This window comes from Echinops telfairi, unplaced genomic scaffold (assembly GCF_000313985.2).
Source record: "Echinops telfairi isolate 266 unplaced genomic scaffold, ASM31398v2 ScPeMD7_7469;HRSCAF=8507_1, whole genome shotgun sequence".
Classification (NCBI taxonomy): Eukaryota; Metazoa; Chordata; class Mammalia; order Afrosoricida; family Tenrecidae; genus Echinops; species Echinops telfairi.
This window is the reverse complement of record NW_022111373.1, coordinates 48,272,541-48,298,622: the sequence shown is the minus strand read 5'-3', so window position 1 is coordinate 48,298,622 and position 26,082 is coordinate 48,272,541. Positions and strand designations below refer to the sequence as shown.

Genomic DNA, 26,082 nt, shown 5'->3' with positions numbered 1-26,082 from the left:
GCGGCAGTGAGTGAGTGAGATAGAGAGTCGACATTAGTTTTCTAACCTCTTAAACATACATAAATAGGGGCACAGTTATCAAGGTGGCACAGTTTGAGTCTAGTACACTGACCAAAAGATTAGAGGTTTAACCCACAAATGGAAACATTACGATGGGTTTCAGTTAAGATTAGAGCCAAGAAAACACTGTGGAATACTATTCTATACTCTGTAACTAATGAGATCATCATGAGTTAGTGATACAGTATTAACTTCACAGGAAAACAATTGTTATTTTGGACTCATCCAGTCAGGGTCAGTTTCAAAAACGGAGACAAGTAATATTGCCTTGCAGTCTATCTTACTTAAATTCTATTCCTTTATATATTAGCAGTTCTCAACCTGTGGGTCATGACCCCTTTGGGGGGTGGTGGTGGTGGCGGCGTTGGCAGATTCATAATAGTAGCAAAATTAGTTATGAAGTAGCAACAAAAATCATTTTATGATGGGGGGAGGGTACAACATGAGGAACTGTATTAAAGGGTCACAGCATTAGTACATGGTCACCAGAAAGCTCCCGAGTGAGGTCTCGTTGCAGGGATTCTACTGAAGAAACAAATAATATGAACTGATTTCTTTAAGACACCAGCTTACAAGCAATGGCTAGGATACAGAACTGGCTTCTATAAATACATGCCCATCAACTTAAGTACTCTGAAATCAGTTGAATCCTGTGAAAACAGTGCTGACTAAACCAAGGGTATTTATAACTAATATCTAGAACATACTGTATATGCATTGATGATTTAGGTGTTTATTTAAAAATCTTCATTTGAACAATGCTAAATTTAGTGTTGAAATTAATCTTAATAAAATCAGATGAAGGCTCAGTAGTAAGATCTAAACCAGAGAGAATATGTCACTGGGCCACGCACCCTCGTCTCACACTAATGTAAATGTTCATAAACTATTCTGTCCTTACCCATTTACGGTACTGCTTATCTGTCAACATAAGGGGTGGAAAGAGTTATACATATTAACAAAACTTAAAACATAAACATTGAGAGATATGTTTTTAATGTATCTTGCTAAGTATGCTTTAAAATTAAAATGGATAAATTTCATTTCTGAAGCGTATATAATCATTTAAAAAATTTCTAAATCTACCTTAAACTGGGAAAGTAATTCATCTCCCACAGTTAATGGGCCTGGTTCATTTTCATGAGTTTCCGCCCTCTTCAAGATTTCTTCTATGTCCATTTCCTATAATTAGAAGAGAAATCTTATTTTTAAATATACGTGTCCCATTCCTATCAAATAGGTGGTATGTATACTGAGGCATATTCTTTTTACCTGAGGCTCTTTCTCTTCCCCTTCAGGTTCCTTAAAAAGTTCTTCAGCGCCAAATTTTAAAATGGCTGATAACTCTTCCTTATTAAAAGGAGTAGAACTAAAAATAGAAAAACCGTTTAACTTAATGTTAGCAGAAACATTAACATTTTCCAAAATTCTCTTATAACTAATGGCCTACTGTCTGTCACCTTTATAACTGTTGAAGTACGTATATTAATATACTTATTTTAAAACTAAGAAACTTGAAGCCTAAATTTTAAAGGGATTTTTCCCCAAAGAACATATAAAATATATAACCAAGTACTGAAAAAAAATTAATACTAAATACAGCACTTTAACAATCTGTTTACAGTGATAAAACATTTCATAAAATTGAGTTTCTGTAACTTAACATGTTTTGTAGCACTTACCTTGAAGGGGCAGAACCTGTGTGTAGCACTGTCTTCCCAGTTGTGTCCATTCTCTGAATCACAAGATGATCCAAAACCATCTTTTTTTTGGCCCTCTCAAGAATATCCTCTTCAACTGATCCCTTTGTAACTAAACGATAAATGTTCACCTGTAAAAAAAATATAAAGAGCAATAAGAAGAATTTGGTTGCAAACCTATAGTTCCTTAACACTGACTATTGACAACAAAATAAAACTAAAACATGCTACTCCTCCCAAAAAGCTGTGGTCTACTTATGTACTGTTTATGGAAAACAAAATCCTCAAGGGATTTTGTTTCATGGCCTTTCATTTTTAAATCATTTTATTGGGGGCTCTTATCACGATCCATACATCAATTGAATCAGGCATGTTTGTACATATATTGCCCTCATTCTCTTCTAGACATTTACTTTCTATTGTGCCCTCAGCATCACCTCTTTTTTTTCTTCCCCCCTTCCCTCCTCTTGGTCTTGTGTTATGGTTTCATGACACGTCCCAATAATTTATGGTCTGCCTCCTAGTTTGCTGCATAAAGTTTGCTACCGTGACGAAAAATGCATTTTTTGCAAGGTTTTAATACAGACATTTCTTTAGGATTGCAACTACAATGTCAATCAGAAAATAACCAGGTTATCATCATTCCCAAATATGTACAGTACAGTGTCACCAATAAAACTTTTAATGATATCAAATTCATTTGTAATAATAACCTCATGGGACAGAGGAAAACTGCCCCTCTGGGTTTCTGAAACTACATCTTCATGATAGTATGAAGCTTTATCTTTGTTCAATGGAGCAGTTGGTAGTTTCGAAATGCCAAGCTTATGAGTTAGTAGCACAGGAACCTTCATATATTTCATTAATACTAAACAAAGAAAGTACCTTATGAATAATGAAAATATATTTCATATTTGCAAAAGGTTTCCAAACACAGTAAGAAATCTGTAATTGATAGGAACTGAAAATACAGGGAATCCAGGACGGATGAGCCCTATATAGGACCAGTGGTGTGAGTGGCAAAACAGGGAGGGTAAAGGGAGAATGGGTAGGAAAGGGAACTGATTACATGGAACTGTGTGTGACCTCCTCCCTGGGGGACAGACAACCAAAAAGTGGATGAAGGGAGACGTCGGACAGGGCAAGATATGACAAAATACCAATTTATAAACTATCAAGGGCTCATGTGGGAGGGGGGAGCGGGGAGGGAGGGGAAAAATGAGGACCTAATGTCGGGGGTTTAAATGGAGAGAAAATGTTTTGAGAAACGATGTACAAATGCGCTTTACACAATTGATGTGTGTATGGATTGGGATAACAGTTGTATGAGCCCCTAATAAAATGTTAAAAAAAAAAGGATTGGCGGAAAAAAAAATTTTTTGCCTTGAAAAAAAAAAAAAGAAATCTGTAATTGACACTAACAACCTTATATATTTTCCCAAGAGATCTACAATGTAACTGTGTATACTGTCTTCCCTTACCAATTCTTTTCCTAATTTAGCCTCTGATTTTCTATCAGCTATTAGAGAACATAGTAACCAAGGTCTTTAAGTAGAAGGAATGTTATGTCTGGTCATGTCTTAAAATTTTAATATATGAGGCAGCAGTTCAGTGTAATTAATCACATTCCCATTCCCATGTCACAACACAGGGTTGTTTTGATAATTCAAATACATTATACTTAGCTCACTTGTGAGAATATATTTCCTTACACTTCCTTATAGTGTGTAATTTGTCTTGGCATGTTAACTCTATACAAACAACTTACTATTTAATTTTTATTCTTATACACACTTGCTCTTCTCTGAACTCTAACTTATTTTAATACATACTGAAATATACACTATTTAAAAATAAGAAACTTTCATTTTCCCCATATTTAAGTGAACTATAAATTAAGACTTTATGCTGTCTTATAAGCACAAGGACAAAATACACATTAACAGAACCTTCTAAAAAGAACTTATTAAGAGGAATGAAAAATACCTGCTTCTTCTGTCCAATTCGATGAGCTCTGGCCTGTGCCTGAAGATCATTTTGTGGATTCCAGTCAGAATCAAATATCACAACAGTGTCAGCAGAGGCTAAATTAATCCCTAAACCTCCAGCTCTTGTGGAAAGCAAAAAGCAGAAATCCTATAAAGAAGTACAAATAGGTTAAGAGTTTTAGATTCTTCTGAACTGTAAGTTCAATAAAACGAGGCAACCCTAACGTTTGGTTTTCTGAATTTTGAAAGTAATTTATAAATTAAGCCAATTTTAAAAGGTAAGTAAGAAGATATTTAAATCTACTCAAATTAAGAGATTCTAATAAACATGGGAATAGGAAGAGAAAATTCAGTACAGTGGTTACTTTGGAGAAACAAGGATAGATCACTGGGATGGGGCCTCTACTATATCTGTTGATCTTAACATTGTCGTTGCCATCAAGTCCTGACTCATAGCAACCTGATGTACAAAAGAATTAAACACTGTCTAGTCCTGTGTCATCCTCACCATGGTTTTCTTTATGTTTAAGGCCATCAATATAGCCAATGTGTCACCTTGATGAAAGTCTTCCTCTTTTTCACTGCCCCTATCCCCCTACTTTACCAAGTATGATGTCCTTCCCCAGGGACTGGTCTCTCCTGACATAAGACAAAGTCTAGTCATCTTTGCCTCCAAGGAACATTCTGGCTATACTGCTTCCAGGACACATTTGCCAGCACTATAATTTTAATGCAACGATTCTTTTTCAATCTTCCTTATTCAAGGCTCAATTTTCAAAGGCATTTGAGGCAAATGAAAATACCCTGGTTCGTGTCAGGAACACCTCAGTTCTCAAAAGTTTCCTTGTTTAACAACACTTTTTAAAGGGCCTTATACAGATTTACCAAGGAAACACATCTTTTAATTGCTTGACTGATGGATGATTCCATAAGCAGATTGTGTGTCCAAGCAAAACAAAATCACTGACTACTTCAATCTTTTCTCTATGTCCCATGATATTGCCTCCTGGTCCAGTTTTTGAGGACGCAGATTTTCTTTACATTAAACTGAAATCCACACTGAAGGCTGCAATCCTTGATCTTCATCAGCAAGTGCTTCAAGTCCTCACTCTCAGCAAGCAAGGTTGTGAATATAGCACGTTTGCCAATAAGCTTTGCCCCAATCCTGATGCTGTATTCTTCATTATCCAACTTCTTCAATTTGTTCAGCATACGGATTGAGTAAGTATGAAGAAAACATACAAACCTGATGCACATAATTCATGGTTTTCATAATGTAGGATGCCCGTATTGTTTGAACAAATGCCTTTTGATCTATGCACAGGTTCCCTATGAGCACAATGCAATGTCCTGGGACTCCCATCCCAATTCAAAATGGCCAATACCAATTTTTTTTCAGTTCACTAATGTCTAGATTGCCAATCTTTATGCATTCCATTTCATTTTTGACAACTTCCAACTTTCCTAGGTTCCTACTTTGTATGTTCCAAGTTCTGAATGTTTTTGATGTTTGTAGCTGTTTCTTCTCACTTGCTTTACTCCCCCCCAAGCTTAACTCCATCCACATCATTCTGGTTGACTCTACTTTGAAACGGCTCACTCTTCAGTCATATTGAGTGCCTTCCAATGTGAGGGGCTCATCTTCTGGCACTACTTCTGACAATGTTCTTCTGCTTCTTTCCATGGATTTCAGTATCTGACAATGTTTTGATTCTGTCTATAAAATATTTCAGTGGCTAATTACTCTCAAGTGGGCAGTCTATTCCTTCTTTGTAGTATGTTCTTAATGTGGAAGCACTGATGAAACCTGTTCACTTTGGTTTTGGGTGACCCTGCCTTGTTATTTGAAACACCAGTGATATAGCTTATGGCATCATAGCAACACACAAACCACCACCGTATGAAAAGTGACAAACAAGTGGTAGATATTTAACAGAGAATACTAATTTTAAAATCTTTTTAAAATTAAAATTGGCTGACAAAGAAAGGATTCTATTTAATCACATTGCAATTATGACTAAAAAGACAATTTTGAAAGCATTCATACCTCTGATCCTTCGGCATTAAAATGATCTAAAGCCTGTTTTCTCAGCTCTCCTTTAATCGATCCATCCAACCTCTAAAACAAAAGACATTAAAATATGCATATTAACAGTCAATTAAATGCTATTATGAAATGAGTATGACCATGCAGCACCCTTTGATTAAAAGTATATGAGTTAAGTAAAATAAATTATGCCAGGATCCACACTCAAGACATCTCATGTCAAGAGTCTATACATTTAACCTGTGAGACTACTTCCCAATGGCAAATATTTTGGCTCACTGTAGGAATAAAAAAAACGAGATGTTCAGAGGAAATGTGAATAATGCTGTGATAGGTCATTCTACTCAACTTGGCTAAGCTCATGTGGTTCCTTCTGGCTGTTTATGCTACCATTAGTCTAGTTGCTAATATGTGGTTCAATCAGTTGGTCTTGGGTAGAGCAGATTCTTCCGTAATGCAATGACTCTACATGTAATACAGTCCAAGTCCTATCTGTATGAGGCTAATTCTAAACCTATACCCTCTGAATTATAAAAACATAGAAGCAAATAGACAACATGTGAGGATCATCTAAAAACAAATTAATGCCAAGGGCTGTCAACGGTCTCCAGAACTAGGAAAGAGGCTTCTAGAGGAATCGAACAACGCTAAGACCCTGATTTATATGCTTAACCCCCAGAGCTGGAAAATAATAAAATTCTGTATTTAGAGCCACCAGCAGCAGAACTAGGTAACTGTCTATAGAAAGTCTTATTAATTAAAGCATCCACATTTACGTAAATTGAAAAAGCTAAGGGAAATCACTAGCTGTCATAATTTTCTGCCTGAGAGTCACTGTAAAATGTGTTTTACATGTTAGAAGACATACCTGTTTATAAATTTGATACAAGTTGCTATGATGTAGTATAATATGCTGTATTTTATAATTAATTTTTTAAAATGCTATTTCAGTTAGTAAACTGATTTTAAAAAAACAGGTCACAACTCAGTTTGATAAAACAATGATGAGTACAGTGTTCCTCCAGTGCTACCACTGGACCAACAGCCACCAGTGTCACCGGAGAACTTGATGGAAATTCCAGCTCCAGACCTACGGAATCAGAAACCCTAGAAAGGCCCAGTAGGGGTCTGCCAGTTGAATCGGATAGACAGTAGTCACTGATTTAAAGCAGCCTGGGCTCCAAACAAGCAGCATGTGCTAGACTGTCTTAGTCCTGGGGAGTCTTAGGCAAATGATTTGACTTCTCTTCCGGCCGGTTTCCACCTAGGGACACTAGGCAAACTAGACTTAATGGTAGTACCTCAGTTTTCCAAAATAGCTGGTTTAAAGCGAGAACATAGTAAAGCACTCAATGAAAAGTCTGATTCATAGTACTTATGAAACATGTTATTTTCATTTTAATTACAAATAAGACTTTTATAGCTAGTTTTCCACAAGCTGGTGCAATCTTTTAGCGTACCTGAACTGTTCTGTTGTGAGTATTAAGGCTTGATAAGGGGGATCGGGAGGGTTCTTCATCCCTCTCTTTTCTTTACCGATATGTGGGGGTTCAAAAAGTTCATGGGAAACACGGAATTAAAAGGGAGTTTCCCACAAACTTTTTGAAGATGCTCTTTGAAATTGTGCCTTAGTCTAGTTTGAAATATCTAAAGCAAGCATAGATGAGAAATACAGAATTAAAATAAAAATTGCTTTGCTATAGATGTAAAATCAAGAAAGTGGAAACAATAACAAGCAGAAATTTTTAGCTAGCATAATTTTAAAAAGAAAAATAGGGTTAATGTCAAAATCCTAACAAAGACAAAATTAAATGCTTACTTGAAAGGGGAATTGACGATACTTCAAATATTCTGCAAGTATATCTAACATCCGCACCATTTGAGAAAAAATAAGAACTCTATTGCCTCGTTCTCTTAGGCGAATTAACAGCTTGTCGAGAAGAATCAATTTTCCACTACTACGGATTAAGTGCTAGGGAAACAATAAATCACAACTGTTGTAATATGTTAAAAAAAAAATCAATGAAATGAAACAAGTGTTAGATGCACCCTTCAATTACTTTAACTATTTTAAATTGAGATTTCTGAAATCCAATGATATTGGAAAACAGTTTATTTTCCAGGTTTTCTATTACTTTACTCTATAACTTAAACTAACAGTATCCTTGCCATTTAGCATCCATGTTTTTGTTGTATTTTCGGGTGGAAAGAAGTATTCCACTTCACTTTAACATGATAATTTCTTCTAAAAATCTCAAGTTGAAAAACAAATACATTGGAAGACGTAGCAACAAAACTTTACAGAGTACACAATTACTCTAATTTACAAGTACCAGGCACTACCCAGCAACTTTAATACACTACATAGCTGGATGGTGGTTGTGTCTTCCCTTTCCAAATCTGTCTTCTAGAACTAGAGAGGATGAAATGTGAAGTTAATGTATCCTTAACTAACACCATTTGCCATACCATAAGTTCAGGATTATCACTATTAGTTACACATAATTACAATATTGCCTTTCAACTCCACAAAGAGTACAGGGAGAATTTTTTTTTTTGCAAAAGATTTAAAACAAAACAAAAAAACTCTGATCAAACGTACTTTGGTAAGTTACAATTATAAAAGCTTTTAAAAATAAAGCCCAAGATTAACTTCCAAATAAAACATTGAGTTGTCATTTTTATTATGATAGTGTTTCCAGAATTCTTTATAACACAACAACAATATTTTAAATGTCTTACTTGTAAGGCCTCCTGTTTATTATAGAATTCGTTATTATCTGGTGGTTTAATGAGGTAGCAATGGTTACAACATTTCTTTAGCTCCATCATAATGTTCAAAAAGCCTGAGGTACTGCCTTTGGAACCTTTACTGAGGGCTTTGTAATTTCTAGTTAAAATCCATCTTTAAAAAAAGCAAAACAAACAAACAAAAGCCATGAAAATAATGTTTAACAAAACAAAATTGAATCCTAAAATCATAAAAAGCAACCTAACATTAAAGCAAAATTATCACTTTCAAATTCTTAATATACAATGGAAAAATGAATTAATTAGACTAATACAAAATCAACCCATAGCAATCAAGTCAATTCTAACTCACAAAGACTTTATGAGGACAGAGTTGAACCACCTCCTATTACTTCCAAAGCTACAAAAGTCTTCATGGAAACAGATGCCACATTTTTCTTTTGCAAAGCTGCTGGTGGGTTCCAACTGGTGACCCTTTTGTTTAACAGCCCAAAGCTTAGCCACGGAGCTACCAGGACTCCTTTATTAGGTCGCTATGTCGCAATTTGTTAGCTGAAGCATGATTTTACATAGTAAAAGGGTGATATAACACATAGTGAGTACTGTATTAGGATATGCAGTATTAATCCTTTTCTCCTCAAAAAAATTCTTAAAAGATGGTCAATTGTATTATCTAGCTTAACGTTTTTACTCCAGAATCACAAATTTCATGTGTTATATTGCTAATTAAAAGTTGCACACACCAAAAAGAAATCTCATGAGGATGCCTGGGTTAGCCACTGCCATTTTTAAATTACAATTACACAATGCATGCACAACTTAGGGCAATTATTTTAGCAGTATTTTATTATTTCAAATTATAAGTGTGCTTATTAATACACCTGAATGATGGATTGCCAGGAAAATGATTAATTTAAAATAACAAAACAGAAAACCTCTTAACTCTTCTGATGACCATAATAACCTGTTTTCTACCATCCTGGTTGCTTCCTTTTTACAAGATCAGTATTGGACAAACTTGAAAGAGCCAACCACCTAATGCATTTATCCTTCCATAATTTGCTTTTTGACCAAAATTTACCTAGCATTTCCTTAAAACCAGAATAGGAAGCAAAATGGTACTACCAAACAAGGAAAATGATCAATGACATAAGGGGCAGTCAGGACTAAATCTAAATCTTTAAAAGCATCTGGGATCTATCTACCTATTTATAAAGAATACAGGAGCAGTTTCCTTTTTCAAAATAAATCATAAGGAAAACAAGAGAAATGGGCAAGAGTAAACTTGTTCCACATTCAACTTATTGTTAATTTCCTAAGACCCTAAGGAATGGCTTAGCTTATAAGGCAGAGGGAATAACGAGATTTAGTATTAAATATTCTGAACACGCTCATTGTACAGCTTACTTGTAATATTGTTTCTGTAAAGCACTCATTTCCATTCTTAAAATCTGTTCAACCTTTGCAGGAAGAGATTTTTCCACATCTTTCTTCACTCTGCGTAACAGGAATGGTTCAAGCTCCTTGTGAAGACTGGCATAACCATATTCTCTCCCTTTACCATGCTCTTCTTCAAAATCTTCCCAGGAAGAAAACCTTTAAAATGCAAGAGAAGCACTGAAGAGTTAACTGCTGAATAAAGCTTTTCAAGTCAGTCATTTTTTTTACAAGGCCTAAAATATTCTGTACCGAAATTCACTGGATCCTCAAGCCTAACTCTGAATTTTCCCCAGATAGGCCTCTCATTCATTGAGCTCCCTTATTCACTGATCAGCTAGCAAGCACACTACTCAACTTCAAGCCTAAAGGTTTCCACTTTCCTGCCAGCCCATGAAATTATTAAAACAATTTAATCGTATGTATCCTTTGAGAACCACTTCATTCACATGCCACTAACATGGATGTCTCTCAACTGCCCCTGCTTATTTACTGAGCATCCAAGGACAACTACTATGTCTTTCCTCTTCCACAAATCTGAGTACATGTGAATAGGAAACTAGCAAAATGCCATCCAAAGAACTTTTGAGTGAATCTCACTCTCTCAACAGGATAAAAAGGAGGTCAGGTAAGTCACATGTTAACAAAATACAGATTTCTAAAGGGGAAATTCTAGTTCTGTACTTTCTAGTAAATTCTAGTAAATTCTGTACTTTCAAGTAAATTCTAGTTCTGTACTTTCTATACTCTCCTAAGAAATTGATGAGATACAAAGAAACTTTTAAAAGTTCATGGGGAAAAAAGCAATTTAAAAAATAAAAGTTGTCTTTGAGATAAAGATGGAATTACCATTAAAATACTTTTCTACAACAAAGTTTAAAAGTTCTGAATGTATTAAAAGAGAAAATATAACTGACCTAATCTTGTACAAGTTATCTAACCTTGTCTATTCCAGCATTTCTCATTTAGAAAATGAGATTACCGGTACCTTGTTATTGTTACTGCTCTGAAATACTGTTTCACACTATAAAAAGCATTTTTGGCATGGGCCACACATAGCATATTCATAAAATTAAGGAGCCCAATGTTTGAAAAGTGATTGGCTGCTAATCAAAAGGTCAGTGATTCAAACCCACTGGTTGCTCACTCTGCAGGAGAAAGATTCAACAGTCTGCTGCTAAAATTTACAAACTTGGAAACCCTAGGAGAGATTCTAATTTGTTGTATGGGGTCCTATGAATAGAAACTCACTTGATGGCAGTGGGTTTGGATTCATAAAATTGGAAAACTGAAAATTATTAAATATGAAAGATCCCATCCCTTTTTCCACAATCTGTGATCCAATTTTAGAGCAATAAAACCTTACTATCTAAAATGAGCATATGAAATTCACTAATATTATGTATCTCAAAATTCTTCTTACTTTTCGGGCATAATGAAATGTAGCAAAGACCAGAGCTCTTTCAGAGAGTTTTGTAGAGGTGTTCCAGTGATAAGGAGACGGTGGTTGGACTTAAAATCTATTAAAGTCTTATATAAAAGGGAGTCATCATTCTTTAATCGATGTGCTTCATCTACACCTATAAATGCCCAGTTGAAACCTCCAAGGAATGCCTTGAAATAAAAATACAGTTAATATCTTTCAAAAAAACAATACCCTTATTATGCAGGCAAAATACAAGTCATTCTAAAATCAGCTTAAAGTGAAAAAAATTATTTTTGTTTAATTTGTAAATATAAACTTCTTATTTAACAATTAGAATCATAAATCACAGTAAAATAACATACAAAATATTCCTAAAAGCTAGAGAAGATGTCCTATATCTTTTATTAAATTATACATTGATAATAAAATGGAAAAGACAATAGTCAAAACTAAATAGATTTTTAGCTTAATCCAAGTAGAGGTGTCTATTAATTTCAATTTAGAGAAAATATATACAGGGCATCTTACTCCATAAGTGTAGGTACAATGTGCTTTTAAAAACTTTTATTGGATTATGAGCCTCCATAAACATGAATCTAACTTAAGATAGACATTCCTGTTTTAATAGCTCTTAACCTTAGGCAAGTTCATTAACCTCTCTGAGCTTGATTTTTTTTTCATAAAGTAGGGACAGCAAATATCTCAAAGTGAATGGGAGAATTAAATGGGACAATAGCTGTAAACTCATTTAGCAGTGTTCTGCATAATAGTAACAGGCATGACCATGAGTTCTAAAGAGCACACAAACTCAACAGGAAATTCGTTACAAAATATATTAATGGTTTCATTTATGTCAATAATTGGCACACTTCTATAAAGGGCTAGATGGTACTTATTTCAGGTTTTGCAGGCCAGTACATGTACTCTGTCACATATACTTTAGTTTGTTCATATAGCCATTTGAAATTGCAAAAACCATTCTTGGCTGAAATGTTCATGTAAATACACGTATTTGCCCCTGACTATAGTTTGAGGGCCTTTAAGTTGTCTATCATCCTGCTCAAACAGTAAAAGAAAAGCGATACACACACCAAACAGAAAGCCTTGTTAATACATACCTTGTCCTTCAATAAAATTTCATAGGTTGTCAACAATATATTAAATTTTAATCTTTTAGTCTGAGGATGCATCCATTCATGTGTTCTTATCTATCAAAACATTGGAAAGACAAACCTTAATGCAAACATACTCTTATTTAAATAATTACAATATAATCCATTAATATACACTAAGAACATACAAGAGGCTTTAAAAAGTTTGAGGGAAAACTGGACTTAAAAGAAATGAGGATTTCTCTGAAGTCCCCTTGTATATAGTATATAAGGAAATAGTTCATACTTTATATAGTCTATCTACATGCTATGCTGATCTTACAGAACATAAAGTAGAAATAATTTATAATAAAGAAACCAAACACACTGCCATCGAGTCAATTTTTACTAATAGTGACTCTACAAGACAGAGCAGAACTGTTCCTGTAGGTTTCTGAGACTGTAAATCTTTACAGGAATAAACAGCCTCTTCTTTCTCCCCCAAACAGCTGGTTTCGAACTGCTGATTTTGTGGTTAGCACCCCAACTCCTAACCCACTACACCACCAAAGGTCCTGACAAATACTATTTAGCATATCAAAATTTTCTATAAATAAAAATATACACGTGGGTAACGAAGTCCCCAGGGAACACCAAAAACAGACTTTGGGACCAGGGCGTGACACCCCATCAGACTCAACTGGAAAACATTCCTAAAGGCCAACAAAGTCCTTGAACTATTTATAGGCGCTTGTCATTGGTTTCTGTTGTTTTCTTTTCTTTTGTTGCTTTGTTATGTTCTGTTTTGTTTTTGTGCATGTTATTATCTTCACAGGTCTGTCTAAATAACATAGACTGGATGAACAATCTGGAGGAGAAAATAACAGGACCGACGGTTCCGGGGGGACATAGAAGAGAGGGAGATGGGGGGAAAGGAATTGATGTTAACAAACCCTAGGACAAGGGAACAAGTGATTCAAAATCGGTGGTGAGGAGGGTGTAGGAGGCCTGGTAGTGCTTGATCAAGGGTAATGTAACTGAGAGGAATTAATGAAACCCAAATGAAGGCTGAGCATGACAGTGGGACAAGAGGAAAGTAAAAGGAAATAGAGGAAAGAACTAGGAGGCAAAGGTCACTTACAGAGATCTAAATACAAGCACGTACATATGTTTATATATGACGATGGGGAAATAGATCTATGTATGCATATTTATATGTATATTTATGTTTAGTACTAAGGTAGCAGATGAACATTGGGCCTCCACTCAAGTACTCCCTCAATGCAAGAATACTTTGTTCTATTAAACTGGAATTCCGTGATGCTCACCTTCCCGACATGTTCACTGAAGACAAAGTGGGTGCATAAGCAAATGTGGCGAAGAAAGCTGATGGTGCCAGGCAACAAAAGATATAGTGTCTAGCGTCTTAAAGCCTTGAAGGTAAACAAGCAGCCATCTAACTTGGAAGCAACAAAAGCCACATGGAAGAAGGACACCAGCCTGTGTTTTCACTAGGTGTCGAAGGGATCAAGTAGGTATCAGGCATCAGAGAACAACAACAACAAAAAAAATCAAATCATTGTGAATGAGGAGGGACTACAGATTGGGGACCCAAACCCATCTGAAGGCAACTGGACATCCCACATCCCCTTAAAGGAGTGTCACGGGGAGGAGACAACCCAGTCAGGGTGCAGTGAAGCAACGATGAAATATACAACTTTCCTCTAGTTCCTAAATGCTTCCTCCCTAACCACTATCATGATCCCAATTCTTCCTTATAAATCTGGCTAGACCAGAGGACATACATTGGTACAGATAGGAACTGGAAACACAGGGAATCCAGGACAGATGATCCCTTCAGGACCAGTGGTGAGAATGATACTGGGAGATTTGGGTGGAAAGGGGGAACCGATTACAAGGATCTACAAATGACCTCTTCCCTGAGGGATGGACAACAGAAAAGTGGGTGAAGGGAGACATCGGACAGGGCAAGATATGACAAAATAATAATTTATAAATTATCAAGGGTTCATGAGGGAGGGGGAACGGGGAGGGACGGGGGAAAATGAGGAGCTGATGCAGGGGGTTCAAGTATAGAGCAAACTGTTTTGAGAATGATGGGCAATGAATGTACGTGTTTGACACAATAAAATCACACACACACACACACACACACACACACACACACACACACACAGTTACAAATAGTTACAATCTGGGCTGAAGGTCTGCAGTTTGACTGAACTTTCTGCTCTTGTGAAGATTTTAGTCTTAGAAACCCAGAGGCAGTTCTCGCTGGTCTTATAGGGTCTCTATGACTGGGAATCAACTCGATGGCAGTAGATTTCGCTCGGGCTTTGGTTCCAATGGAAAAAGACCTTTGTATTGAAACAAATGTGCAAATGCATTTAATAGTAATTTATTGAAGAAATATGGCTGGGTTATGTTTTACAATAACAAGAGGTGGGACAGTGTGTAGAGTTACAGATAAAACAAAGCTGGTCACGAGGTACAAACTGGGATGCCTGGGGATACATATATGGGAGTTATATACTCTCTTGTTCGCTTTTATGTATATTAGAAATTTTGCATTAAAGGTTACAACACTTAGGGGGAGCTATTAAAAAGTTCATGGAAAATGTAAATTAAAGACAAAAGAAATTTTTGTAGAAAGCTCCTTGCATATGAAAAGTAACACTAAATCTAATTCTTGTTATTGACAGTTAAAAGCACAGTTAACCCTCTACCGACTTTGTGGCAAGTCTAATGAGCGAATATGATTACTAAAGACATAAGAAAACAAACTGAAAAATATTCGCTTAAATATAGCTAATTTCTAACTTTTTAGAGAAACAACTTACCATGTTTCTGCTGTTAATGTCACCTAAATAAACCACAGCATTCATTTGAGATGCCCATGTCTGAATTTCCCTTTGCCAGGAAGTCAGAGTAGAGAGTGGAACTACTAACAGAAAAGGTCCATATAACTGATGCTCATGAAACAAGTAATTCAGAAATGAGATTGTCTGTATTGTTTTTCCAAGACCCATTTCATCTGCAAGTATGCAACTATTGCCTCTACAAAGAGAAAAAACATTATGTATACAATATATTCAAATTTACAAAGAAAACCTTTTACATAAGACAGGTACAAGTAAACCACTTACCCTGATTGGTATATTATTCACAATGTCACTTTATTACTATAAATGAAATTACAAGCCCCAATATAAAGAACGACTTATTTAATAAACCACCATAAGAAAAATTAAGATGAGCCCCACTCTTTTAAGGTCGACACGATCAACAGTTTTTCTTTAATCAATTATGGAGCAGCTTCAAAGTTTTTGGAAAAGTTCCAATATCTATTAACGGCATTTTTTTCATGAACTTTTGAAACCCCTTGTATAATGATAAGAATACAATCACATTAAATAAGTGTTTGTAGATGGAGCAAGTAAGAAAATCAGGATTAGAGCTGTAAGCGCCAATAAAATTTTTTCAAAAGGAAGAAAATCAGGATTAAGTACACTTTGGGGGAGGAGGGGGGGTGTTTTATACCCTAAATGAATCCTCAATATTTGATTATCATTCCACAATAGTGTCAAAGTGACAGAAGATAGGAAAGAAGTACAAAATGGGAATTAGAAATAACTAAGACAATAACCCCGTGTTGGGTCAAAATGTTATATACGTCCTTACTTCAAATTGAATGAAAGTATATTTAACTACTGTAGTAACCAAATATGTTAAACTCAAAATCCAGCAGAATGTTTGTTTATATGTACTACTACTAATAAAAGCAAAAGCTTACATATTAAATGCTAAATGACCTTAATCATAGTGAAAATTTTCTGAACTGTATTTTCATTCTATTTGTAATATTTTTACCCCCTCAAATTAAATAGAAAATTTAAAATATACTTACTTGCACCAAGAATGAGCAAGCCAATTTAAACCATTTAACTGGTAATCTCTTAATTCTAAACACTCGTGTCCTCCAATATATGATGGTTGCTTCTTCAGCGCTACAAACCTTGGTCTTTGTTTTAATACCTTTGGTAGAAATAAATATCATGATGTATAATTACGAAGTATAAGAAATAATAAAATATAAACTTTCAACATAATTTTCGAGGTTTTAATTTCAAATCTACATATTCAAGACTCTAAATATAGCTGAGAATATAATCTTTTCTACAATTGTAACAAGAATTCAAGAAGAAAATAAGGTACCCAAGCTACTGTTAAAATACACAGACCCCTCAGGTATCTTACCATCACAGCAAAAAATAAGCTTAGTTGAGTTACATAAGCACTTAACCTAGAAAAAAAAACTGGCTTAGCTTTCTATTTAATCCAAGTATGCAGTTAGCTTCCAAGATATTTTCCTACTCCTTTCCCACAACCACCGTCACCAATTATATCGTTGTGGCCTAATTCCACTCTCCACAAGTCAAAAGGCAGCATTTCACACTTAAGAAAAATCCTTTAGCAATTACAGGAACACCATTTCCTGTAATATTCATCAACCAAGCAGATTCTCTTTTATCCTATCTCAAATGAGACTCCAAATCTCTATTTGAACTTCTAATATTTATGACGAATAAACACACTTTCAATAAATAAATAAAAATGAAAGCACTCACTTTACAATCTTTGAAGGGAGTTGTTTTTGACTGGTTCCTGCTGAAGTACTCGTCTATACGTGCTTGGAATTTTTTGGAAATGAGAGCTCCATCTTCCCAGCTACACTCTGAGTATGGAAGGCCCTGCCATTTGCAATAATAATCAGGATAACCAGCTGCTGACTTCTGATTGGAGTGGGCTGCAATATAAAAATTAAGAACTTGTTATTTTACATGTTTATTCATTTAATCTCAGTAAAGGATTAATTCCTAAATGTTAAACAAGTAAAGATTACCATCTATTTTTGTCAGAGCAAACTGCTCTATCTGATGTGTAAACAATACATTTACAATGTTTTCATATGATTTCAAAAAATTTTTAAATTTGAATCATTACTAACCAATTATTCGCTCCACTATTTGATACTGTTTGTGTAGATCATCTGTAAGTTCTTGCTGGCAATTATAATATTCCACATCTTCTGGAGAAGCATTTTTCAACCTGAAAGATTATATTTATTAATCCAGAAATAGAGTTTAAAAATCTCCCATAAACCAGCCATCTCCTAAAACACTATCTGCAAAAGAAAAAAAATCAAACTAGTAGCTGTGAGCTAAGTTTGAAAAACGAAGAATCTGAAACAAATAAAAGATAAACTTCATTAATATTGATATAAAAACATTTTTTAAGGCACTGTCTGTGTAACTGTTATTAAGGAGAGGTTTAAGTATAGTACATCTAATAGTTTTAACTGGGTGACAGAAACCAAGATCAAGACATTAACAAAAAGTTTACTAATTATCTTTGAACAATTTTTAAAAGTTGAGTAAGAAATGAACCATAGGGGGCGGGGAGGGAGGGGAAAAATGAGCAGATACCAAGGGCTCAAGTAGAATGATGAGCGCAACAAATGTCTAAATGTGCTTGACACAATGGATGGATGTAAGGATTTTGGAAACAGTCGTACGAGCCCCCAATAAAAGGATTAAAAAAAAAACACCAAAAACCGTATTTACCATCTTTTTGTTTCCTGGTCCTTTTTCTTGTAATTATCCAATTTTTTCATTCCTCTAACATTCTGCTGCTTAAGGGTTTCTTCTGTCTCCCAAGTATTATGAATATGGGACCACCCTTTCCATTTAATTAAATACTGGACGTCTCCTGGTTCTTTATTTTTTTCAAATCCTGCATTTGGGTCACCATCTGCTTCAACTGCATAGATGGTTGTAGTAGCACCAGTAGCTGAAATAAAAGCATGAGTCCTTCCATTAAATATTAATAGCAATCTTTCCTTAAAACAAAAAAATTCAAGTACAAAAAGGTACTTGTGGGAAATCTCATTACACATACATACAGAAAAGAAGCTCAACGTATTGTTAGTTAATATTCACAAACATTTAGAACGGCAGAACTAATTTGATTTCCTTAATTTAAAGATTAGGAAAAATCACAAAAGGGCAGTGGCACCTTGAAGTTAATAAAAAAAAAATTACATAAATATTTCAATGATTGGTTGGTAAATTAAAACAATCATCCTAACCTGTGTGTCAAAATTACTAAAAGTAACAACCTACATATTTGAAATAGTGTGGTAAAATGAATTACATCTTAGGTCAGTGGATCTCAACCTTACTAATGCCACGATGCTTTAATACAGTTCCTCATGTTGTGGTAACCCGAACCATAAAATTATTTTTGTTGCTACTTCATAACTGTATTTTTGCTACTATTATGAATCAGGCGACCCCTGTGAAAGGGTCTCCCCAAAGGAGTTAGTTGTAACCCAGTGCCTTAGGTGGTCTTTTGCCTTCTTTAGAAAAAATGTTTGACACATTTCCCCCTAACCCATGAGGAGTTAGTAAACTTTGTCTTAATTTTCTGAGAATTTGTTACTTTTGCTAGGCTGACATTTCTGGGATAAACTATAAACTATTTATCTTGTTATTTTGTGTCTGGACCTTGGCTGAGACCTACCTTTAATACTATGCATATTGCAGGGACTGGTCCATAGATTACACAAACAAGGTGAGACAGAGCCTATACTATGCAGACAGAAAATGAAATGCCTGTAGCTTACTGAGCGACTGGTCAGTTTGTAGGACTGGTGGGAATGCCATGCCTGGAAATTGACAAGGGACTTGTACATTTAAGCAGCCAACTTAAATGTTTATGACACTGAAAGCAGCAGACAAAGAGAAGGGGAAAAAAAAAGAGAGAGAGAAGATAAAGGAAGCTGGGGTGTAGAAGAGCTTAACATGGGGTCCTGCAAAGGCTGTAGCACTAAAGACAAACAGCTTCTAAAAGGCTTGAGCAACATGGTTTTCAAAAGCTGATAGCAGGGCCAAGAGGTGCCTGTGGCTGTTCTGAGAGGATGAGAAAATGCCTGTTCTGCCACCAAGAGAAGGAAGTCTTCTTCATTGAAGGCAGACTTTGCTGACATATGTCCTGATGTTGTACCGCTTTAATGAGAGCTGTGTTATACTAATTGGTAAATTGAATAGTGGAAGTATGGTGGGCCTTCACCTCATGGGAATCAACTTTGTGTTACTAATGACTCTCGTTAACCGCATCAAACAAGACAGATTTGTATGACATTACCCCTCTAGCACTACTACAACTTTATTCCAAAAATTCTAAGTTCATTGCCATTGAATCAATATTAACTCACAGAGACCCTACACGACAGGGTAGAAATGCCCCTGTGAGTTTCAAGACTTTTAACTCTTGACAAGCGGGAAAACCCATTTTTCTCCCACTAAGAAAATAAAATGTCCAAAAACTAGTTTGGGAAACTACAGGTTTTAAAATAAAAATTCAACCACACAAGTTCAAATAGGCAAGTTAGGATTTTAAAAATTATTCACAATATATTAAGTAGGTTAAGTGGATATTTTCTGGACGACAGTAAAACTAAGCACACATATAAAGAAAGCAAAAGAAAACCTATCCTCTTAGTTTTCAAAACGGAAAATTATCAAAAAACATCTAAATTATTCTGATATTACTTAGTCAAATAATATGTAATTTTTTTAAGACTACCTCCTTTTCTCCCAATCCGACAATCCATAAACCTTTCTATTGTTTCAAATTCCTCTTCTTCAGTTTGAGGAACATCCTCTCCACAGACTTCCAGTAAATCATCAGAATCTGTTTTCATTTCCTCGTCTTCCTTATAACTAACATTCACAGTGGCCTGCCGGCGAGAACTTCTTTTGTCATTCTCATAATCGTCGTCGTCATCATCATCTTCAGATGAATCAATCTGTCTCTTTTTCTGTCCAGGAATTTTCTTTCCATTTTTTGACTTAGATCTACTGTTAGGGAGAAGAGAACATAAGTATTTTACAGAAGCACTGGCACAAAGCACGATTCTATTTAAAACATGTATATGAAAAGAATGAACATTTTCTGTAATCAGGGCTTTCAGTTCAAAACTAAGTATATACCACATTTACCTAATCTGAGGTTTTCTGCTTTTAATTTTGTTTTTTGGTTCATAATCAGATTCCGTTTCATCACAACTGCTTTTGTCTCTTTCCTCCTCAGATTCTGAGTCTGAACCAGACTGAGATGGAGATCCCGAACCAGACATTTGCCAATCTTCACTGTATTAAAAAAAAAAAGTATATCTGTATTATATAGGTACATGTATGTATGTATGTATCCTTAAGTATATTTACACCGTACGATTTGTCTCAAATAACACAAAAATGATCAAACCAATTTTCACTTATACTAGAATTATTAAATGTCTGTAGAATAAGTAAAAACCCCATAAAAATAGTTTTATTAGATTTATTTCCTAACTCTAGGGTGTGTTCTTAAACATTGAACACTACCTTCAATGTATTGCATTATACTGAACACAAATGACAGAAAACCATGATGCTAAGGGATAATATCTAGAACATCATAAGTGAAGAAAGCAAAAGGTCAATAAAAAGACAAGAAAGAAAGAAAAGATCAAATTGGATGTCAGAAAAGAATCTGAAACTTGCTCTTGATTCTACTGTAGCTAAGCAAGTGGAAGAAATGATGAACAGAGTTGGGGACAGAAAACCTCCCAAGGGAGCTGGAGAAAACAAAAGTATTATGATGAAATGTGCCCAGTGAGAAACCCAAAAGGGAAGCACACACAGTATATAACAAACAGGGAAATTGCCACATGTCAAGTTCTAATATTGAGAGAGTTTATGGGCAAAATATTGTGTGATGCAGGAAGCATTCAAAGATAGAAAGAATACACTGTCACTGTTACCACGAAGAACTAGTCAACATCCAACCATTTCAAGAGTGCAAAAGATCAAGAACCAACAGTAGTGAAAGCGTAGTCCAGGTTACACTGACAGCCCTGGCAAAAAACAAGGCTTCAAGAATTGATAGAACACCAATGGAAAATTGTCTCCACAGCTGATGAATCACTGTAAGGAGTTATTTATCTATGTGAGTTATGTTGCTTAATAGTTTAGACATGACTGTATAAAGGTTCACCACTTCTCTATCTGTTGCACTGTGATGACTAGCATGTTCCTTTGATGCTGGAAGCTATAATCCCTGATATTTCAAAAGTATGCTCCAAGAATTGACAGATTACCAATGAAAATATTTCAACAAGTTGATGAAGCACTGGAAGCATTTATTAATCTATGCTGGAACTATTCACTCCCTAGAAGAATCAGCCATATGAGATCAAAATGGCAGCACTAGCCCAAGAATAAAGCTTATTAGTGCAGAAAGGGCAGGAACGAAGGGTGAATGGAAACGGCAAACAACTACATTCAGTTTATTTAATTCCAATCGACTTGTAGATTTAAAAGTACTGCCATCTACAATATTTTCCTATGAAGTCTAAAAAGAGGCTTTCAAAAAGTTGGAGAAAGGAATTTAAAAGATAGGGAATTACCCCATGAATATTGTGAAGTCCTCGAATCTATACCATATCCTGTTTTCACTGTCTACACTGTCTGTTTTCAGCAGCTTTATCACTGTTTCTGCTCCAGTGCTCTGCATCTCTCACACAAAATATCACTACAATGATTAAAGTACATGTGATAAAATTTGATTTATATTACAAAAGCAAATTCCTGTTTATCTTGAGTCATTTCATCATCTGTAGGCTGAAAGTAGCAAATAGACAACACCTATTTGAATTATAATTTTAGTATACAAAATTATATACTATTGCTTTTGTGGTTCTATTACTTTTAAAAATATATTTTTGCCAGAGACAGTGCTAAGTATATTTCACCAAAGTGAAAGAGTTAAATAGCTGGTAAGACACAAAAGTTGAAATATAGTGAAACTGAAGACAAATCTAAGGAAATTACTCAGCTTCCCAGCATAGCAAAAACAGGACACAAAAACATGATGCAGTAAGATGTTCTAATATTTTCCTAGAGAATAGAACTGCCAGAAAGATATACATAAGTACTCAAAGGTAAAATGAATGAATTTTCATAAACTAAAAATATGAGCCTTCACATTAAAGATTCATGAATCTTTTGGGATGGAATAAATAAATCCAAACCTAAATATATCAAAGTGAAACATACTAGATATAAAAAATAAATAGAACTATAAGAGGTAGGGCCATGGAGTAATGTATCTCAAGAAACAAGGGGAAAAAAACAGCAACCAACAAAAACAGGCCACCTAAGTGCATGAATTCAGAATAGGAATTATTCTTCTGGATCATGGCCTTCAAGAAATTAAAGTGAAATGCTAAAAGAATTCTAAAGATGAAGCTTATTTTCACATGCAGCTATGTCATAAAGAGAGCTATTAACAAATTATCAGAATCCCAAACATCCTTATAACCCAGTTCCCAAAATGAAGACATTCTAATATGATGACTAATTTAAATTTTAAACATTTCATGTTTTTCAAAGATAAAGACAAATTAAATTATAGGCGGCATGGATTTAGAAAAATCTACTTTGGTTAACAATTTCCATGAAAGTAGAAATATGAAAGCATTAGGGTTCTCCTGAGAGGGTGACTCAAGCAAAATGACATACTCTTTATGCTTTTTCCTCTTGATCTCATCTGATGAGTCATCAGAATCCTGACTGCTAGAGGACTCCTGCAAAGCAAAGTATAGGACCACTGACGATTAGAATATAGTAATTATCAGTCTTATCTGCTATACTATCTCAAATTTTCATTTTAATACCGTATCTTTAAAGCCTTTGTTTTCCTTCCATTTTTTAATTTATACCATTAGTTGGCTTACAGAGTAATTAATAACTTGTTTTATTATAAATTAAGATAGCCAGTGGTATTAGGTTAAGTATCAATGTCAGTGTTTTATTTAAGGGTTTTTTTAATTTTTATTTTATTGGGGGTTCATACAGCTCTTATCACAGTCCATACATATACCCATTGTGTCAAGCACATTTGCAACTTTGTTGCCACCATTATTTTCAAAATATTTTCTTTCTACTTGAACCCTTGGTATCAGCTCATTTCTTCCCATCCTTCTCCCACCCTCCCTCCTTCATGAATCCTTGATAATTTATAAATTATTTTGTCATGTCTTTTTTTTAATCATTTTATTAGGGGCTCATACAACTCTTATCACAATCCATACATACATCAATTGTGTAAAGTACATTTGTACATTCATTGCCCTTATCATACTCAAAACATTTGCTCTCCACCTAACCCCTGGCATTAGCTTATTTTTTCCCTCCCTCCTCGCTGCCCCCTCCCTCATAAACCCTTGGTAATTTATAAATTATTTTGCCATATCTTGCCCTGTCCAACATCTCTTCACCCACTTTTTTGTTGTCCACCCCCTGGGAAGGGGTTTTATAGATCATTGTGATCGGTTCCCCTTTTCACCCCACACCTTCTCCTCCTGGTATAGCTACTCTCAATATTGGTCCTGAGGATATATCTGTCCTGGATTCCCTGTGTTTCCAGCTCTTTTCTGTACCTGTGTACATGCTCTAGTCTGGCAAGAGTTGTAAGGTAGAATTGAGATCATAATAGTGGTGGTGGGGGGAGCTAAGTTGTGTGTGTCATCGGTGCTATACTGCACCCTGACTGGCTCGTCTCTTCCTTGTGACCCTTCTGTAAAAGGAAGTCCAATTGATTACGGATGGGCTTTGGGTCTCCACTCTGCACTCCCCATTATTCACATTGATGTGATTCTTTGTTCTGGGTCTTTGATGCCTGATACCCAATCCCACCGACACATCATGATCACACAGGCTGGTGTGCTTCTTCCATGTAGGCTTTTTGCTTCTTAGCTAGATGGCCACTTGTTTATCTTCAAGTCTTTAAGAACCTAGACTCTATTTTAATCTTTTGATAGCTGGGCACCATTAGCTTTCTTCACCACAATTTCTATGCATCCATATTGTCTTCAGCGAATGTGTCGGGAAGGTGAGCATCACGGAATGCCAGGTTATTAGAACAAAGTGTTCTTGCATTTAGGGAGTACTTCAGTAGAGGCTAGATGTCCATCTGCTACTTATAATACTAAACCTATAGATATATGTACATAGATCTATTTCCCTATCGTTACATATAATCATATTTATATATGTACATGCCTGTATTTAGACTTATATAAATGCTCTTTGTCTCCTTGTTCTTTCCTCTATTTCTTTTTACTTTCCTCGTTCCACACTCATGCTGCGACTTCAATCAGGTTTCAGTAATTTCTCTCGGTTACAGTGCCCTTGATCAAATATTTAAGGTTTTAAAATCTATCATCATAGAAACTATATTTGCATGGTATGAATACAGGGAGCCCTGATTAATATGCCATTTTTCTCTTTTCTTCTCGGTTTAGTTTCTTGACGCCTTTCATCCAACATGTGGATTTGTGTATGTCTGCAAAGCAACAACCTTTTTTCTAGTTGCAGACCCTTTTTTCCCAAATATGTTGATGATACTTATTATTCTATACCAGTGATTTAATGGTATATTTCTTAATGTGCATATGTTTATCTAACATTTCCATTTAGTTTATTTCTAGCCTTGCTCTGAGGAGCAAATGCACAGAAATTTCTTGTTGCTTAATTTAGATTGACCCCTAAAAGTGGAATAATTGCATAAAAGCTTGCCACTATTCCACTCCAAGAGAATATGCATATTTAAGTATAGCTATTTTTTATCTGATATTTCAAAGCACGTTTTTTAAAAATGAATTTATAAGGACCTACTTATTTAAACCAGGTATTGTCTAATTTTAAAACGCTACCTCATTGTCAAAACTGACCTCTTCCGATCCACTATTAGATACTTGAAGCTGCTGCGGTTGCTGCTGCTGCTGCTTCTTAAGCATTGCCGATCTCTGAACAGCCAGAATACTGGGGCTAGATTTCCAGAACTGTAATAGAAAGATGGACAGTATTTTTACAAGGTTAATTTTAATAAGCAAAACTCCTATCTATAATATATGAAGACTATTTCGCTTATTGTATGTAACACAGTATCACTGAACTATCATTAAAATAAAATTTTGATTTTCACTAAATACAAAAACAATGCACTGAGCTACAAAGATTTGCTTCAATATTCTTCTTTGAGAATGTTGATGGCAACATATGTACAAGTGTGCTTAATTCAAATGAATTCTGGATTGTTATAAGATATGTAAGAGACCCCAATAAAATGATTAATGAAATTAATAGAATGATTAATGAAAAAGAATTCTTCTTTGATTTTAAGAAACTTTGATAAAATGATAATGTGCTATATGGAACACTACTCAATGTGGTTCCTATTATTTTAATCCATTTGAACTGAAAAAGAAGAGTGAGTCAAAATATAAACCAAGGGTGCCATTAAGCATGATTTTGTTCATTTGACTTTTAATATTGGGGGTAGTAACTTTTTTCTCCATATAAGACCCAAATGTTAACAGGAGGGGAAAGTCGGGGGAGAAAAGGGGAACCGATCACAAGGATTTACATATAACCCCCTCCCTCCCAGGGGGAGG

At 35.1% G+C, this 26,082-nt stretch overlaps 1 protein-coding gene across 1 annotated transcript in view; it reads right to left on the bottom strand.

Moving 5' to 3' along the window:
* CHD1 (chromodomain helicase DNA binding protein 1) overlaps positions 1 to 26,082 on the bottom strand; it is an 83,999-nt gene that overhangs the window by 25,789 nt on the left and 32,128 nt on the right. The window contains exons 3-21 of the mRNA XM_030888925.2: positions 25,360 to 25,470; positions 23,147 to 23,211; positions 20,585 to 20,734; positions 20,169 to 20,440; positions 18,146 to 18,371; positions 17,530 to 17,630; positions 17,150 to 17,328; positions 16,429 to 16,556; positions 15,362 to 15,578; positions 12,528 to 12,617; positions 11,407 to 11,597; positions 9,954 to 10,142; positions 8,538 to 8,700; positions 7,615 to 7,767; positions 5,796 to 5,867; positions 3,747 to 3,896; positions 1,743 to 1,891; positions 1,333 to 1,429; positions 1,147 to 1,242 (exon numbers count right to left, since the gene is read on the bottom strand). Coding sequence (XP_030744785.1) covers positions 1,147 to 1,242; positions 1,333 to 1,429; positions 1,743 to 1,891; positions 3,747 to 3,896; positions 5,796 to 5,867; positions 7,615 to 7,767; positions 8,538 to 8,700; positions 9,954 to 10,142; positions 11,407 to 11,597; positions 12,528 to 12,617; positions 15,362 to 15,578; positions 16,429 to 16,556; positions 17,150 to 17,328; positions 17,530 to 17,630; positions 18,146 to 18,371; positions 20,169 to 20,440; positions 20,585 to 20,734; positions 23,147 to 23,211; positions 25,360 to 25,470 — 2,799 coding nt within the window. The remainder of the gene's footprint in view (positions 1 to 1,146; positions 1,243 to 1,332; positions 1,430 to 1,742; positions 1,892 to 3,746; positions 3,897 to 5,795; positions 5,868 to 7,614; positions 7,768 to 8,537; positions 8,701 to 9,953; positions 10,143 to 11,406; positions 11,598 to 12,527; positions 12,618 to 15,361; positions 15,579 to 16,428; positions 16,557 to 17,149; positions 17,329 to 17,529; positions 17,631 to 18,145; positions 18,372 to 20,168; positions 20,441 to 20,584; positions 20,735 to 23,146; positions 23,212 to 25,359; positions 25,471 to 26,082) is intronic.